Below are 16715 nucleotides of genomic sequence, written 5' to 3'. Positions count from 1 at the left end.
AGTTTCGTTACTTTAGTATCAAATAAATATATTGCAGGCTACTCTCGACAATGGCGGTTTGAACTCAATGCACACGCTTAACAATTTTTCTGGTCCCTCTCGTGTTCGCTTGTTTAATGGGTAATTCACGCCGCTATCAGAAAGCTTGACGAGGAGGTGTGCAAGGCCCACCGCCGTATCATTTTATTCAGAGTTCCGAAATGATGACCGAAGATTGCACCATTGGGTGCAATGATAATCGAGGATAAGTTTCATGCACATTACACACATCCGCCCGGTACCAGATTTCGTGCGGACACGGACACAAACACTCACAAATGGGGAAGATTCAGATACCGTGATGTATGGGTTCACATACCCACAATACACTATATCTCGCTTAAAAGATCATCCAACACACAGACATCTCGTCACGGAAAGGAGATTAAAATAGTTTTCATTCTGCAGCTTTAAGTGTGTTTGCGGTTCAGCACACACTCGGCGCTGAATTAAAGACCCACTCACACATGTTGGAGGTTAGGATGGATCCTACAAGGGTTGCGCAAGTTTTCCGCCATGCCAGCAAACGGCCCAGAATTATTATGACCTTTCTGGCGGAGCATTACTGGGTCAAAAGTTAACGGGCCCACGGGGTATTTCCGGCCGCTCGTAACTTCGAGTCCGCGCGTACCAACATTCGTCATAAGTGTGTGTGTGTATGTTTAGAATACAAGAACGGAGGGCAAATTTGACAAGCTACTCGATCGTCCACCGGAAACCATACTAAGTATGCCCGCTGCCCAAACCATCCCACCGAAATGAGGCAGCAATGTAACGGCGGACCGCACTACGGAAGTCATTCGTTGACAATTTCGACGAGAAAAAGAGAGAACAATGTGATGAAGGTACACTACAGAAGTCATACCCCGCTCGAACATTGAATGCCATTGCCAGACATTTAAGCATGCCCGGAGTAGCACACACCAAATCCACACAAATCAGTTTTGAATTTAACTGTCTTCAATGTCACTGTCTAATTTTTTTGTTCACTGTCTAATTTTTTGTCTTCAATGGGCTTGATTCTATATGGAATGTACAGTTACGGTTACAGTGTACAGAAAATACTGCCCGGATAATCGACGTAGGCCAATCGAGAACCACCGCAGCTCGCGGAGTGGAAGGCGTCGCAATGCTGGTTACGTTCTTCCATATCAATTTAATTAGATTATTGTTGTTCTTAGTTTTAGAATTACGTTTCTTTTTTTTCGCACCTCCTATGCTATTCATATTCTGTACATCTTCCACCTTTTCTACTCTATGGGCTACTCCTACTCTATGGACGTTTTATCTCCCTAACTTCTCTAACCCTTGTATCGTGCCCACAATAGTAGTTGGAAATTATTTTCTCACAACATTTTCGGTGGTAAGTGAGTGAAGCCGGTTTTAATGATTCCACATCTTCCCGATGTGCGAAAATTGATGTACAAAAGCTAGGCAGGTAGAATGAGCGTTGCCGTACGGTTCAATTGGGGTGTATTGTCTGTCATTTGCAGCCGATTTCGTTTCACACCCTTCATGCTTGTGATCACCCATACCACAGTCTGTGTGGCAAGGCAGCCGTTAATTATGCAAAAAAAAATGAACGGAAAAAGATTGATCCCTTCGTCGCTCGCTGCCTACGGCGTGCGTGCGAATGTCTCTTTCGTTTGTATGTGTCTGTGTTTGTGCGTGTATCTACAAGCTTACGTTAACGGCTTTAATGAAGGTTCCACTTGAAGTACCGCTGATGGAGTGGGTAGCACGCCCTTGTGCGCCTTCCCCGGAGATACTTGAGAAACAATCCTTTACGTGCGAGCACTGCTCCGGTACTGTATTGTTTGCTACTGGTCCTTCGAGCCGGATTTTGAGCTCGGTGACATTCAGGTGCATCTCGTATGTAGTGTGTGCTTGAAAGCACATTGCGTCACAAACGCACATCACTTAGGCGTCCGTCTCACTTCAGCGCCTAGGGCGCCTTCCGCCTAGTCCGCCTACCGTCAGATCCACCTAGTCCGCGCCTGCCGTTAGATCCGCCTAGTCAGCCTACTGTTAGATCCACCACTGGCTCATACTCCCATATTTTTTTATTTTTTTTTTTCATTAAACTGATATTATTTTGTTTGATAAACTATCGTAATATGTTATGCTATTTTTAAATTGCCGTTTAAAAGAACTTATTAACTTATTCTTAAGCAATACGGCCTTTTTGGACCGTTACTCCTGAATAAAAAAAAAAGAACTCATTCACAATTATTCGTGAAAATGCATGTTTTGAAAAACAATTTTACTCTCTTGCTTTCCTGAGATTGTTGTTAAAAACACTTTTTAACAGTGTGCAGAATTTCTCGTTTTTAGTTACCCTGTCGAAAATAGATACACGGCCGAAAACTGGTACAGTTACCCTACAATGTTTGCAGTACAAAGAGAAATTAACACCAGAAACAGTGCTCTTAGGCTATTGGAAGAATTTATTTACCAATTTGGGAAATAGCTTTGCACAAATTTCTAATGTAGCATTTTTGTAAATGACTTCCTATTACCCTTTATAAAGGAGTTTTCATAATTTTAGCCAATTGCATCTAACTTTCTGTCACTGCCTACTACAGTAAAACGTCGATTATTATTAGAAGACACTTTGTGCCCTAAATGAATAAGTTTAGAAATGAGTAATGAGGAGCAGCATGAGGCGCGGAGATACTTCTTAGCCAAAAGTGGTATTCCCGGAGTAGTTATGTGTGTGGATGGTACGCACATAAAAATAATTGCACCAACCCATGATAGGAAACAACATGATGAAAACTTGCATGTAGCTCTTGAGCGTTTACGTAGTCATAATGTCTGCGTCCACACCAGCAAGGCGTGTTTGAAATCGAAAAAATCGAAAATCTAAGAGGACAAAATGAAGGCAATAAAAAATAGGAACAAAAAATCGACAATGTATATAATATTTAACCATTACCGAAATTTCAGCCAATTCTATTTCAAAAAAATGGGTTATTTAACAAAACTATCTCCAACCGTACAGCTAGACAGAGCGAACTGGGAGTTCTCGTTTTGAAAATCACAGCAATGCAAACAAAGACGAACAAAAATTTGCATACAAATACAGCCGTCCCTGTGGGAGCACAGCCTTTTCCCGGCTCGCGCAACACAACCCTGTGTGTGGTTTCACTATTACCATACCACTATTACCGGCAAACCATGCAACTAAAAATGCGCACACACACACTTCCACACGCCTCAGAGCAACAGTGCTGAGAGAATTGCACTTCCGGTGCGGCGAGCCCCAGGATGGAAATGGAAATAGCCCAAACAAAGAAAGCGTGCAATAGAAAGCAAACAACTCTGGAGCTATCCCATTCTCCCCATGATCGCCGTGTAACGCGGCGCGTTGGTGACGCTTTCGCTGTAGAGCATTCCAAACATCATGTTATGGGATATTCACAGTCGCTCTCTTCTTCAGCGCGCTAGAGCATATTTGCTTCCTGGGAGGGGGGAGGGGGGACTTTTCCACCGCGTATTTGTTTAGAATTAATTTATGGAATAAAATTGGAAAAACATGTTTCCTGTGCTTACAAGGAATGGGAGGAATGGATTGGTAGAGTTCAATTCTGACGCACCTTTCGGGCACGTTATCTTCGGCACTCTATCACCTTCCCCATTTAATAAAAACAAGCGAAGCTGAGAAGCTCAACGGAGCCCATTCAAGTGTGTTATCCAGTACATTGAAGATTAGTTCTCAAATACAACAACGTCAGTGTTAAAAGATTGTCTTAATCAGCGTTTCAATTTTCGTAAGTTTATAAGAATTAAACTTTTTATATAGACCTGCGCAGGTCCGACCAAGACCTGCGTCCCTTAGCTTTGGAGCTGTTGGTAATGACGGCACAGCTCGAAGAGATCATTGGAGGATCATGCCTACATATTGATGGTCTGTTATAACCACCCGAAAACAGTCAATTTTTATCCAAACGAATATTTACTACGAATCAACTCAAACTAGTGATGGGCGTTTCGGAGCGCACCAACGGCTTCGGAGCCGGCTCCGGACTAACGGCTTCGGAGCCGGCTCCGACTTTTTCCCGGAGCTGGGTCCGCAGCAACGGCTCTGCCATCTATTGAAAATGCAAACATTGTTTTCGCTTATATGTTTGGCAGGACGTTTCTATTTACGGTATACTGTGGTACTATTTTCGGCAACGCGAATACGGGTCAGTAAATGTTTTAATCAGCAGTTTCTTACTTTCCTTAACATGGTGTTGAAAAGCACTTAATTATTATGAATGTTGCATATGTTGCATATATGAAAAGTTTCAGCCAAATGGGTATAGCGTAACGCACCGACTGGCTCACAAATTATTATTTTTAACTTAAGTTGTGGTAATTTGCAATATGAAACATGTCGCAGTATTTGTATTGTTAGTTTTACAGGAATACAGAAGATGACCGCTAACTGAAAGGTAAACAAGCTCCAGGTAACGAACAACGTTCGCTAACTGAAGTAACGTTTCTATGGATTGATTGTTTTGATTGGCGTTGACTTGTTTATTTCAGTTAACCAAACTTTTTTTTTAAATTTATGTTGATATCAAGTATAGTAATTCGTGCGAAGGCATAAATTAATAGCAAACGTAGGCAAAAGACCCTAACTTTGTGTGAAAAATGCACATGTACGACAATTTTCTCTTCCGGATGTTTCATGTTTTGACGTTCAAGTGTTCGTTAACTGAGAATCACTCCAGTTAGCGAACCTCCAGTTAAAAAGCACTCGAGTTAAAACACATCCAGTTAGCGGTCACCTACTGTATTCGGTAAACTTCAAGGTGTGTTATTGTTACACGCTTTGGCAGAAACAAACAGCATTGAACTGTCCAAAATTATCTTTCACCTTGTACTTTATTTCGAAAGCATTGAGATTTTTTTTTTTCATTTTTATGTTGATTTAATATTTGTTAGTATTGTGATTTTGTTAAAGTTCCAAACAAGTTTAAAACATTGTACAACCACATAATCTTTAACAACATGATTGTATGGTTTGGTTTATTGTTCTAGTTACAGGCTTCCCCAGCGTTATACGAATTCGAGTTTCGCGAATATTTATTTTTAACTGTTCATATATCAGATTAGCACAATTTTCTCCAATAATTGTCAAACTAAAAATAAATTGCAATTTGCCAACAGTTTTAAATCGCTTCAAAGACAGATATTACCGAATGTTATGCACAGATTGCATTAAATAATTAAAAAAAAGAATAAAATAACTAGATTAAACAACAAATCATGTTTTATCACCTATGTTTATTTATTGTTTACTATTTTTAATTACAACATAATGGAGCTCTGATTGATATTAGACCTTTTGTGCCTTTTACACAATTTTCTATTTGGCGTAACGTCCTACGTGAACATGCCGGCCTATATACAGGCTATCGAGACTTAACTCATTACCACGCAGCCGGATAATCAAATCCTTGCTACGGGGGGACGGTTCGTTTAAGGCTTGAACCCATGGCGGGCATGTTATTGAGTCGTTCGAGTTGACGACTGGGCAACGGGACCGCCTTTTATACAATATACTGAATAATTTTAACAGTTTACACGTCATGATAGGGTCATGTTTCAGCCATCGCATTAGAGTGGAGTTCTTCTGCAGGGAAAAGTTTTTTGAAAAAACCCTGGTCACATTAAGGACTTACAGTATAAGAAAAAATAATATTATTCGAATGCATTTAAATACATCGCAACGATTTTTTCGTCCGACGCTATGCGTCAAATTCTATACGAAATTTGGACCGCAAATCCGATAAAATTGCTCGAGAAAAAAAACCCCACCTAAGAGAACTAGCATGGATGGTTCATTCTAGGCTTGGACCTATGGAAGGCATGATATTGAGTCGTTCGAGTTGACAACTGTGCCACGGAATCGCCTCCGAGGTTTGAAGCAATGATTCTAATTTTAAAAAAACTATGTATTCCACGCAAAAAACTACGATTTTTTACGTTTATCCCTTTGCGAAACGGAAGGCAAGGTCAAAACGTGTCGGGACCGATGTTTTTTTTCTTGTTTTGTTAATATTTTGCGTTTCTGTGCATGGTACAGCTACATGTTACATGTTACAGCTCTACAACTCTCAGAATGACAATATTTTATTTCGATCTTAACTGCTGACTACCTTTTCGCGAACAAAACGCGTTTCTCCTCGGAAATAAGGAAAGGTGCGTTTTGCCACAGTGGTGCATAATCCCCCAGCAATCCCTAGCTGGTATAGAATACATCTTCCCGCTCGATACTTCAGTAGGTCGTACATTTGTATGACCGCTTAGTCGTACGTTTGATGTCTAGGCTCTAACATCGATGAGGAACGTTTATGCGTTTAGTTTTTCCAGTGTCCTCCAGAGAAGCCTTTAAATGCAATTAATTCTACACATCAAATGTAAATTATATTTATTAATAAAAACATAACGAAAAACAGCGAAGCTCAACTGACGCTGATCGCCCTTGCGCAACGTCTATAACGTTTTCCGTACGGGCGGCCTACCTGGCGATGACGTAGCCATCCAGCCCACGCGCTGCGAACGGCGCAAAGACGGTTTTGCGGTAAAGTGTGAAAAGAACTTATTACACCGCAAGAGATAGTCCATTGAAGTGTACGCGCCTTTAATTACATAAATCAAACGCAAACCGATGCGTGGAGCGTGGCGGACCTTGCAGTGCACAGTAGACTAAACCTCAGGTGACAAATTGGCCGGTATCTATAAATCTTTCCCTCCATCCTTCGACCCCATGCTTGTCGTGTAGCTAGCAGTGTGCCCACGTGTGGCGGCAATGATGCGTGGGGCATAAGTATGCATTTCAAGCGCATACTAATCCACGCTCGAGCCGATCCGATCGCCAAACCAAAACCGTACGATCGCAAATCCGACCGGTGTATGCAGAAGCTCCGCAAAAGCGCCGAGATGAGACTTTTAAAATGATGTTCAAAAAATCCATTTGATTCGCTAAAATGAAGTCAAAAAATTTTCTTTTACTTTTTAGTAATAATCCTACGATTATTAAGCTGCAAACATTCAAACTATAAATGATCGTTCGCCAAAAATTGCCAATTTATTTTTTTTTTCTCAGCTTCATCGTTCTTTGCATGCCGAGGAGATTTCTCTCACCGAAAATGCTGTCAGTCGCTGTCAATGTATGCTGTCAGATATTTTCTCAGGTGCTTTCTCGGTGTATGTAGAAACGCTCTCAGGCGCTCACGGCTCGTCAACTGCAGAAACAGCGTCTTACTGCAGAGAGAGCACGCGAGCAGCTGGCTGCATTCTTTCATCTAACACTGCTTCTAGACGACCAACTTTCGTACCGCGACAAATTTTCTGCGAGCTCTTTGTTCTAAAAACAACATCTCAGTTTTAGAACAAAATCAGAGGCACCCGTGATTGTCGCGGGTTTGTGAATTTTTCACAGAAAGGCAACGCTCGCGTTTCGCGCCATTACGATCGAAGTAAGCCATACATCCGTGCTAAAACAAGCCATACATCCGTGGTCGTCTAGAAGCAGTGTAACAGTAACCTTCGCAAAGCTTTGCGTTTGTAAACGAGAAGAAACTCCATCACAAATACAGCACCTCTTTAGCGTCGGACTTTAGTTACAAGTAAGTTTCTCATTAAAATACCATGGGGTAATGGGTAACTTTACCAGTATTGGGTAGGCTAGTGCAGGAGTTACACCAAAACTACTCATACACTTACAATTTTTTCGGTGAAAGTGAAATCATTTTGTCCGATTCATTAATTATTAATTATTAATCCGAATAATTAATTAATTATTAATTAATTAAACTTTTATTTATTGTTTCAATTAGTGATGGGCGTTTCGGAGCTCCGGAGCCGGCTCCGAAATTGTCTGGAGCCGGTCGGAGCCGGCTCCGGCTTCGGAGCCGTTTTGCCCATCACTAACTATAACCACACATTCTCTTGTGGTATACTATAACTATAACCAAGCAGCTCAGCGTACCAGTAGTAGAACACAGGACGGGGCAAGAGAAAGCTCAGGCGCGCGATTTGAGGCGGCAAGCGGAACGTGTCCCACGAGCTGTACAACATTGCAGATCATTGAAGTAATCGGAAAAGTAACGTACAATGTTCTTCTGGAAGAATGGCACGAAGGATGTAAACTGATTTATTCCCAATAAAAACCTATTGAGAATTCGATCAGGTAATTAAATTAAGTTATAATAGCGAAACATGTTCCAAGAGCTGATCGACATTGCAGAAGAGATTGCGTTCGGGGCAGGATTTCTTACCTCTTCCGTGAGCATCCGACCTGCGACTGGTCACAGCTGACCAAGCACGAAAAATATTCCTCTTTCAGAAGATTGTTGTTGAAACACTCCATAAAATCTGAATTAAATTAAAAATAGCCTCTCAACTTAAAATAAATGATAAAGTGATAAGAGATTGTCTCAGTGTCATGATAGACGCTTACTTAACATTATTAACGACTCTTTCATCACGGGACGCTTTGAAAATACTTGAAAAGAATTGATAGTGATTCCCCGCCCTAAGAATCTTGGTACAATCATTGCGGAAGAGTTCTGTCTTTTTAGGTTGAAAAAGAGCCTTTGAAACACTATCAAGACCTTTAACTATTAATGCATTCAAACAACTCGATATCGTGGGACAAGAACTTAATTGGCTAAAACATCCTTTAGAGAGAAAAGCCCAAAGAACTCGTTTTAAAACCGCAATATCGGAATCTCTTCAAAATTCCTTGGGAGTCCCCCAAGAAAGACCCAAGCGTTCCCAAGGTTGATACAGCATCAGTAATAAACTTCTTGTTTTTCAAAGCCATAAGACAAACTTTTACTAGAATGTCCAGAGTGGTTTGCAATGCAGACACCATACCCCAGTTCAGGAGACTGTGCGCAACCCGCATCTAGGCCACTATTGTATGGATGCAACGGAATAGTCTGGAGTTAGCCCCGGCGAAGATTGAAGCCGTCCTGATCTCCAGTGTGCAGAGCCCGCTACAGATGATTTTCCGAGTCGGTGACGTGGTAGTGCAGTCATTCAGCAGCATCCGCTACCTGCGTGTCCTGCCGCATGACTATCTGAAATCGTCCAGCCTCGTTACAAAAGTCACGGAGAAGGCGCCGTGTGTGAAGACGAGCGGTCCAAGGAAGGCTAAGTCCGGACTTTTGACTTATGTGGCCGAGTCGGTGATGCGGTATGCCGCTCCTATTTGGTCTAAGGCTGGGATTGTCGACGGCTGATGCAGAGAGTCCAGCCGAAAGCCACCATCAGTGTGGGATAGTATTTAAAGGTTAGATCATAAGTGTGAACGAAATATCAACAATTAAACATAAGTTTGAACTAAGGATTGATTGTAATAGTATTTGTAAGAGGTGTAACGAGTGGGCGAGTAAAGGCGCAGCCTTTGGGTTAGGAGGAAATAAAGAGCACAAAAGAATAGGCCAGGCGACACAGGCATACCGAACCGTCAGATATGAGACAGTCACCCTGCTCGCTGAACTTGTCCCGATCTACCATCTCGTCCCCGAGGACGTCCGAGTTCGCCAGTTCATGAGAAAAATGGCCAATAAACAGACACTGCTCGTTGAGCCTTGTAACCGACTCGATAGTATAGATACAATTACAACACACAGGTATTGTCACGACACGGATTTTTCCACGATTTCCTGTACTTTCATAAAGAAGTAAGGTGCAAAACGCACGAATGAAGACGGGCCATCAAGTCAAGAACTCCCAGGTTTGTGGAAAGCCCTCCCGGGTACCGACTGTAGTTATGGAACAGGGTTTTGGATTCTAAATAAAACCAGCAATAAAAACAGCCCGGTTGCCAGGTTGGCGATTTGACAACCGAAACTCGTGTCATCGCTCGCTGGTCGCCGACCGGGAAAGGAATCGTACATACATGCATGCACTGCTGAGCCACAGACAAGCGAACAATTACCGGACTAAACGTTAATCATTGCCACCGATCATTGATACTGACATCGCACCTACCCACCCCTCCCTTGCCTACCGATCCATCGAGCCGGGGTGTTCGGCAGCAGCAACCGTCTTTGGAAGCGTTCCGGGTCCGGGACTTTGTCTAAACGATGTTGCGCGAAGGGCAAAGGAACTAAATGCTCCACCACCAGTACACCACACACCAATACACAATGGGTGGTCACTTATATTTATGAGCCTACCGGGTTGACTTTCAACCTGTACACTGTTATACACAGCTCACCCTCCCGCCGCCCGCACGCGCTGTGGTCAGTGTTTGTGAAATATTTATGATGCCCCATGGTACGGCGCGTACGGGGCGGGCTGCACACACTGGCTAAATAAAGGACCGAATCTCGCTCGCTCGGTGTAGCACCCGGGCAGTACTACTACGGGTTAATGTAGTATTCGCTTCACACGTCCCTCCCACTCATTCCGGGGATGGGGAATCAACAAGCGGAAAAGAAAGCATAGCCGTCAATGCCGTATACGGACAACGGTAGGAGCCGTATCATTGGCCTATCTCTGTCACACTAATAAAGAGCCCTGAAGAGGGTATGAGATGGTGTGTAAACGGACCATTGTTCAACAACTGTTGGCTGTTGTAGTACGCGCGTTTGGGACAATTATTAAGCCCGATCAGTTGCACCACCTTCGGTCTATGGCAGTGGTTCGGGAAAGGGATTGGCACCGAAAACCCCGTAGCTAAGAGAAGGTTAAACCAATCAAGCGCTTGGGGTGTCGCATCATCGCTTAAGAATGATGTTGGGATCAAGAATCTAAAGCACAAATTACAAGCAGAATGTGTCTGTAGAGCCGCACAGGCAAGCGATTACAATTTGTTTCAATATTTTAAAACATAGTAATAATCATTTTACATAATTACAGTTTGTACGTAGAAAAATTAATATTTAAAAAAACAGTAAGTTAGATCGTCGAGGTACACGTTTGACAACCGTTCCTTTAAATATAATCGTACTGGATGGCAATACAAATAACGCAGCGCCTAGGTATCGTGGAAAGAAGTAAATGAAAAGGAGCAGTAAATCAAAGCAACGTTTCAATGATGAATACCATAGATCGTTCCGGTGAACATAAGGGTAGCGAACATAACTACCATAACATAAGGGTGGCGAGTGTCCCAAGCTGTCCTCTGGATTTGCCGTGGCAGTTACGCTGTGCTGTGTTACTGTGTGTAGCGATAGGTACCGACAGTGGTACATCTGCGTCGCTATGGGAAAGAGCAGGTAACACTGGCAGCGGATATTTCTAGCGAGTACGGTGTCAACACGCGCGAACGTAGGACATGTTGGCGAGCAATCACTCTCGGCGGAATCTTCACTGTTCCCGAAACAGCAGCCACAGCTTGCAGGCAGCTTGAAATTCAGTTAATACAGAAATAAAATTATTTGTTAAAAGATAATATAGTTGCTATGCCAGCGAAGGATGCATTAAGATGTGAATTGGATGTAGAATTCAAAAAGAGAGGCCTGATAAGAGATAAGATATAAGAGCACAACTATTGTTTGCGCCGCCGTGCAGACCCCTGGTGCGGTCACATTCGGCAGAGTCTTCAGTGTTCCCGGAACAGCTAGGAGCAGCAGGAGGATGGGCGTCTCTCTAATATTCCCCGATAGCAGTCCATCCGTTCGATTTGAGCGAATCAAAAAGCCTGTGTAGAGGTGTGCTAAATGAACCAGAACCGTACGGTTCATTCAGTGCACGTGAAAAAATGAATGAACCGCTTCACAAGAAAAGAACGCTACGGTTCTTCGGATATACAACAAAAAAAAGATCATGGAACTGAGGGCAAACACTAATGATCATTTTGAAAAAATGAACAGAAAAACCATCCAACAGTCGCAAATTTAGAGTAAAAACAAGAAATGGCCGATTTTAAAATGTTTGTGTGAATCGCTTTCCAGTATCAAATGATAGATTGTGAATATTGGTTTGCTTTTCATGCAATCAGCAATGAACGCCTCGGTTCACTTACGTTCACTTAAAAGAACCGAAATGCCCACCCTTAGTTCATATTAGCTTAAAATCTTCATTCGAACCATTCGTAACAAAAACTTCACAATTAATTTGAACCGCGATGGTGAGAGTTACTGAACGGTAATTTACTCGAGTGAACATTAATAAAGGATATTACCGCAGGCCGTAGAAAACCAAATCAAGAAGGTTTAGATAGGCTAGGTTTCAAAAAATAATTTTAACACCAAGTAACAGGCGCCTCCATTACCAAACGAAACTGCGCTTAGATGTCCAGCAACACCACAGTGGTGCGCATCCCACACTGCAAGTGTCATCGCATGCTTCAGTGTGATATTTAATAGCTGACGAACAGTCGCTGCTTTAGTGTATTGATACAACTACTACAACTATAGCATTAGTGACGAAGGAAAATAGTATCGATGAATGCTCGGACAAAAACTATCCTATTTACATAACAACTCAGTTAATTCCCTGAAGTCCATTAAGTGAATCCGATTCCTCGAATGTTCACGAGAAATCTAAAATTGAAAATGCACTAAAGCGAAAAATATCACAAAATAATTAATATTCCATGATTAATCAGACGCGAGAGACGACGATCGTTGGGTTGATATTGATTCAGCAAGAAACAAAAACGAATTTGAAGAAGCCCCAGGGACCAAACATTAGTCCCTGATGATGCGAAATGTATCAAAGATGTAGTAGAATTATTTATCAGAAATCAAAGCACACCGACAATATTGGTCGCTGTTATATACAGGCCGCTGCCTCATCCTGTGGGCTAGCCGTTGGCAGCGGGGCTACGACGTCCTCAGTGAGGATCGTGGCCGGAGAAGGACCAGACGTCCTCTCCTCGCAGTGTATGCGTTCACCGTCGTAATTGTTATCAACGTAAAATATACCAAAGAAGTGCCATATAAATGCCAACCGATCGTACCGCGCAATGCTCGGCTACATGTGGCGTGACCTGTTCGAACATGGCTGGAGAGGCTGAAATGGGATGTTCGACCCCACCAGTCGTTCAGCCCAAATATTGAGCCTTCCGACTACGATCTGTTCCGGTCGATGAAGCATAGCTTCAAAGAAGCAGAGAAGCATTCCAACAATTGCGGAGAAGTTACAAAATGAATTAAATCCACTATGCAAAACGACTATCCTTTTTTATGACGGTATCAACAATCTACCATCAAGATGGAAAAAGGTCATCGAAAACGATGAAAATTACTTTGGTTACCGGTAACTATTCAAAATTTATCACAAAGAGAAGCGTATCCATAGCTAGCAGAGTATGTGTGACATTCAGCATTCAGTAATTCAAGTGAATTACTTAAAATCATGTTCTAGACTTCACCTACCGATTAGAGGACGGATTCCTTTTCATATCCCGAAACTGGCTCAGGCACAACATCCCTACACGGTCATTATCGCGAATAAAGGACACTTAGTGAAGTCCTTCAACATTGTTTCGTAGATGCAAGTTCCCTCCGTAACAGACCGTACTCTACAGTTTGATTCTTCGAGCCGGATCAATGCAACCAGTAGTTCCAAGTGTGCAATGATCAGTAGTGAAACAACCGAACGGATTGGTTGGTTCTAAGTGTGCAGTTATAGTAAGGGAAGCTCTAGGAAGCTACAAACGAAAATAATAAATATGCGAGAATGCACCCCGTAGATAATTGATGAAAGTGATAACATAATTAAAGTACAGTTCAAACGGGTAGGTAACGTAAGTAAAATATAAACTTCTACATGGCTGCTTGTGCAGTTCCAGTGACTTGAGTCTTGAGGGATCGAGTAGCAGAGAGGAATTTGCATGGTTGTTGGGTGCTAGTATTGTTTAGTTTTGTGTTGTATTTTTTGTTTGATTTAGGCGATTTAGTGTGAGCTTGAACGTCTTTCAATGAACAAAGGACAGGTACTTGGTATCGATGATGGTTTAATAACCACTGCACCACTCATACACCATTCCTTACGGTAGAACATCAAAGATGCGCAGGAGCGAAATAAAAAAAAAACAAAGGTCGATCGCGATTGCAACGAGTTAAAGCGAAGAGACGGGATCGGAAGAGCAACTGTTGCTAATGTAGCATATCTGCTAAACAGAACTTATTATAAACCACACTATCAGCTATAGACACATTGTAACACACTTTGGAAAGCCAAACCACACCAGTGTAACACATTCATTAAAACGCATTCAGCAAATCAGATCATACCATAACAAAGCAACCGGAAGAATTCAGGCCCCACCGTTCATATAAAAACAATTGTGACCCACTTCTCGAAAACACCCGAAAGACGCATATTAAGCAAATCAGACGTTACTGCAGGTAAACTAGATGAACCGAGTTATAAGCAAGTTAGCGAGCAAGTTATAAGCTCAGCGACGAAAACATCCATTCTTTAGCAACAATAGTTGAACCCTTATTTCGCAATACAGTGAAACCGAAGCATAGGCACACATCGACAAACACCTCACACCATACCATTTCAATTTATAAATTGTTACCAATAACAATAACATAAGGACGCGACGCAGCGACAAAGACGAACAAATGCAAAAGCAATAATCAAGATAGCGGCTAGAAAAAAAAGCATACATCATACTAACAATGAGCAAACGCCGAGATATGATTGAGTTTGCATCAACCGGAAGTCTGATTGCACAGAGTTTGATTGAGTTTGCAACAAACCAAGACACATTATGGAGCTATGGCAAAAGTTTTGAAAGCAGAGCAAGAGGCAAGGACAGCACTATGGACAACTATGGACACGATGCCTTCGATGCTGTTGCAATCAACACCGCAGGGCGAGAAGACAGTGCAATATAGCGAATTGCAACAGCCATCGAGGGAACGAAACAGTGCAGTTCAAAAACATGGTCGAGATCCCGATTCCAAGTGATGTGGACACACTGTGTCATGCTGACGACGGATCGACGGTAAGCCTAACCAGTGAAACAGTAGAGGCACATCAGGCAGAGGATGGTGTCAACAAACCCGCTGATAATATGCCGAACAAACAAAACTAACAAAAGGCGGAATCGACGGTGTCTGCGAAGCGATCAACTGCTGCACTTCGGTATGAGCGGCAAAGCGTCAAAGGTTATAGTTCGAGTAATAATCGAACGCAACTCTTTCATGATATCCCGGATCAAGCAGTTGATATTTAGGGGTCAAAACATCAATCATCGAAGCAGATTATCATTCTAGTTTAATTTACGTTAAATTAACATCCAAACAATTTTTGAACATTTTCAACAACTGGTGCCACTGATGATAGTTAGTCTCGACAATATCAACCTGGTTGCAACGCTAGAACCATACATCGACATGCCGGATGTTCAGATTGCTGTCTAGTCAGTGATAGGCGATAGGCGTATCTCTTCTGGTTGCGACTCAGGCCACCGTTAGCTTCTAATTTGGCTACTCCTGCCAGCTTTTGAGCTCAAATAAACGTTGGTGGAGGAAGCAGAACAGCTCACGTGCATATCCCGCAGTGTCGCCCCAAGAGCATCATCAAACACGCTCCATCACCAATATGACAAACAGTCCACATGGAACATTATACCGTTCATGCGGGCTTCAACGGAGCGATCAGCGAAAGTACATAGCTCTCCTTAATCATCCGTTGTGTTTGGAACAGTGTCTTCTTGAGCACGGGCAACAAAATTGACAGGAAGTCTACTTGAAATCGTTCGCCAGCAGTTCGAACGTAGCCGCTATCGTCTATCGCTAGTTCCAATTGGAAAGTTTGCTATCGTCTTCCTTCTCGTCGTAAGAATCGTACATGTCTGTATCGTACGCGATACCACACATCATGTGGACCGAACCGTCTACACCACTAGCGCCACCTACGGTAGAAGACTGAAGAGTTCACGTCACATCTGCCACGCATGGTGCCGGTGTTCGTCCAAGCGATGAAGTATAGCGACATTAACATCTTCAGCCTGACAGGAGAGGTAAATGAGGATGATACCATCCTCCCGTTCCACAAATCGCGCACGATCTCCCGAAAGTCTTCTACCGTAGATGTAGACGGTTCGGTCCACATGATGCGTGGTATCGCGTACGATACAGACATGTACAATTCTGACGACGAAAAGGAAGACGCTAGCAACCTTTTCAATTGGAATCTGCGCAAACTCAGTGCGGCTACGTTCGAACTGCTGGCGAACGTTTTCAAGGAGACTTCCTGTCAATCCTGTAGCCCGTGCTCAAGAAGACACAAGGAGTGGATGATTAAGGAGAGCCAAGTACTGTCGCTGGGAGCGATCGTTGAAACCCACATGGACGATATGGTGTTCCATGTGAACAGCTTATCATATTCATGGGGAGGCGTGTTTGATGATGCTCTTGGGGTGACGTAGCGGGTTAAGCAAGTGAGCTGTTCTGCTGCCTCCACCAACGTTTATTTGAGCTCGACAGCTGACAGGAGTAGTCAAATCAGAAGCTAACGGTGGCCTGGATTATAACCAGAAGACACCTTATGCTTATTGATATTGATAAATTTATGCTGACGAACTGAGTTCCAGCCAGCCAAGCACTGTTTTGACAGCAAGCTGTACAGCCGACACACCGATTACTGATCCCAGCTTTGGGTGGATATATACTCAAATGGGAACAACAGAGAAAAGATAAGCATGGCCCCTGCGCAAGAATGACACGCACAATCTTGACTCGTTCCGCATTTTT

At 42.8% G+C, this 16715-nt stretch overlaps 1 protein-coding gene and 1 non-coding gene across 2 annotated transcripts; both read left to right on the top strand.

Moving 5' to 3' along the window:
* Positions 1 to 15940: 15940 nt before the first annotated feature.
* Positions 15941 to 16390, top strand: LOC121590016 (transportin-1-like). The gene has a single exon (XM_041909349.1). It carries the CDS (start codon positions 15941 to 15943, stop codon positions 16388 to 16390), a length of 450 nt encoding a protein of 149 aa, XP_041765283.1.
* A 218-nt stretch (positions 16391 to 16608) lies between these two features.
* On the top strand, positions 16609 to 16715 carry LOC121599783. Its single transcript, XR_006005747.1, has one exon. It is a non-coding gene; the product is annotated as a U6 spliceosomal RNA (small nuclear RNA).

Source organism: Anopheles merus, chromosome X (assembly GCF_017562075.2).
Source record: "Anopheles merus strain MAF chromosome X, AmerM5.1, whole genome shotgun sequence".
Classification (NCBI taxonomy): Eukaryota; Metazoa; Arthropoda; class Insecta; order Diptera; family Culicidae; genus Anopheles; species Anopheles merus.
Note: the sequence above shows the minus strand (reverse complement) of the source record. Positions and strands in the feature narration are given on the sequence as shown.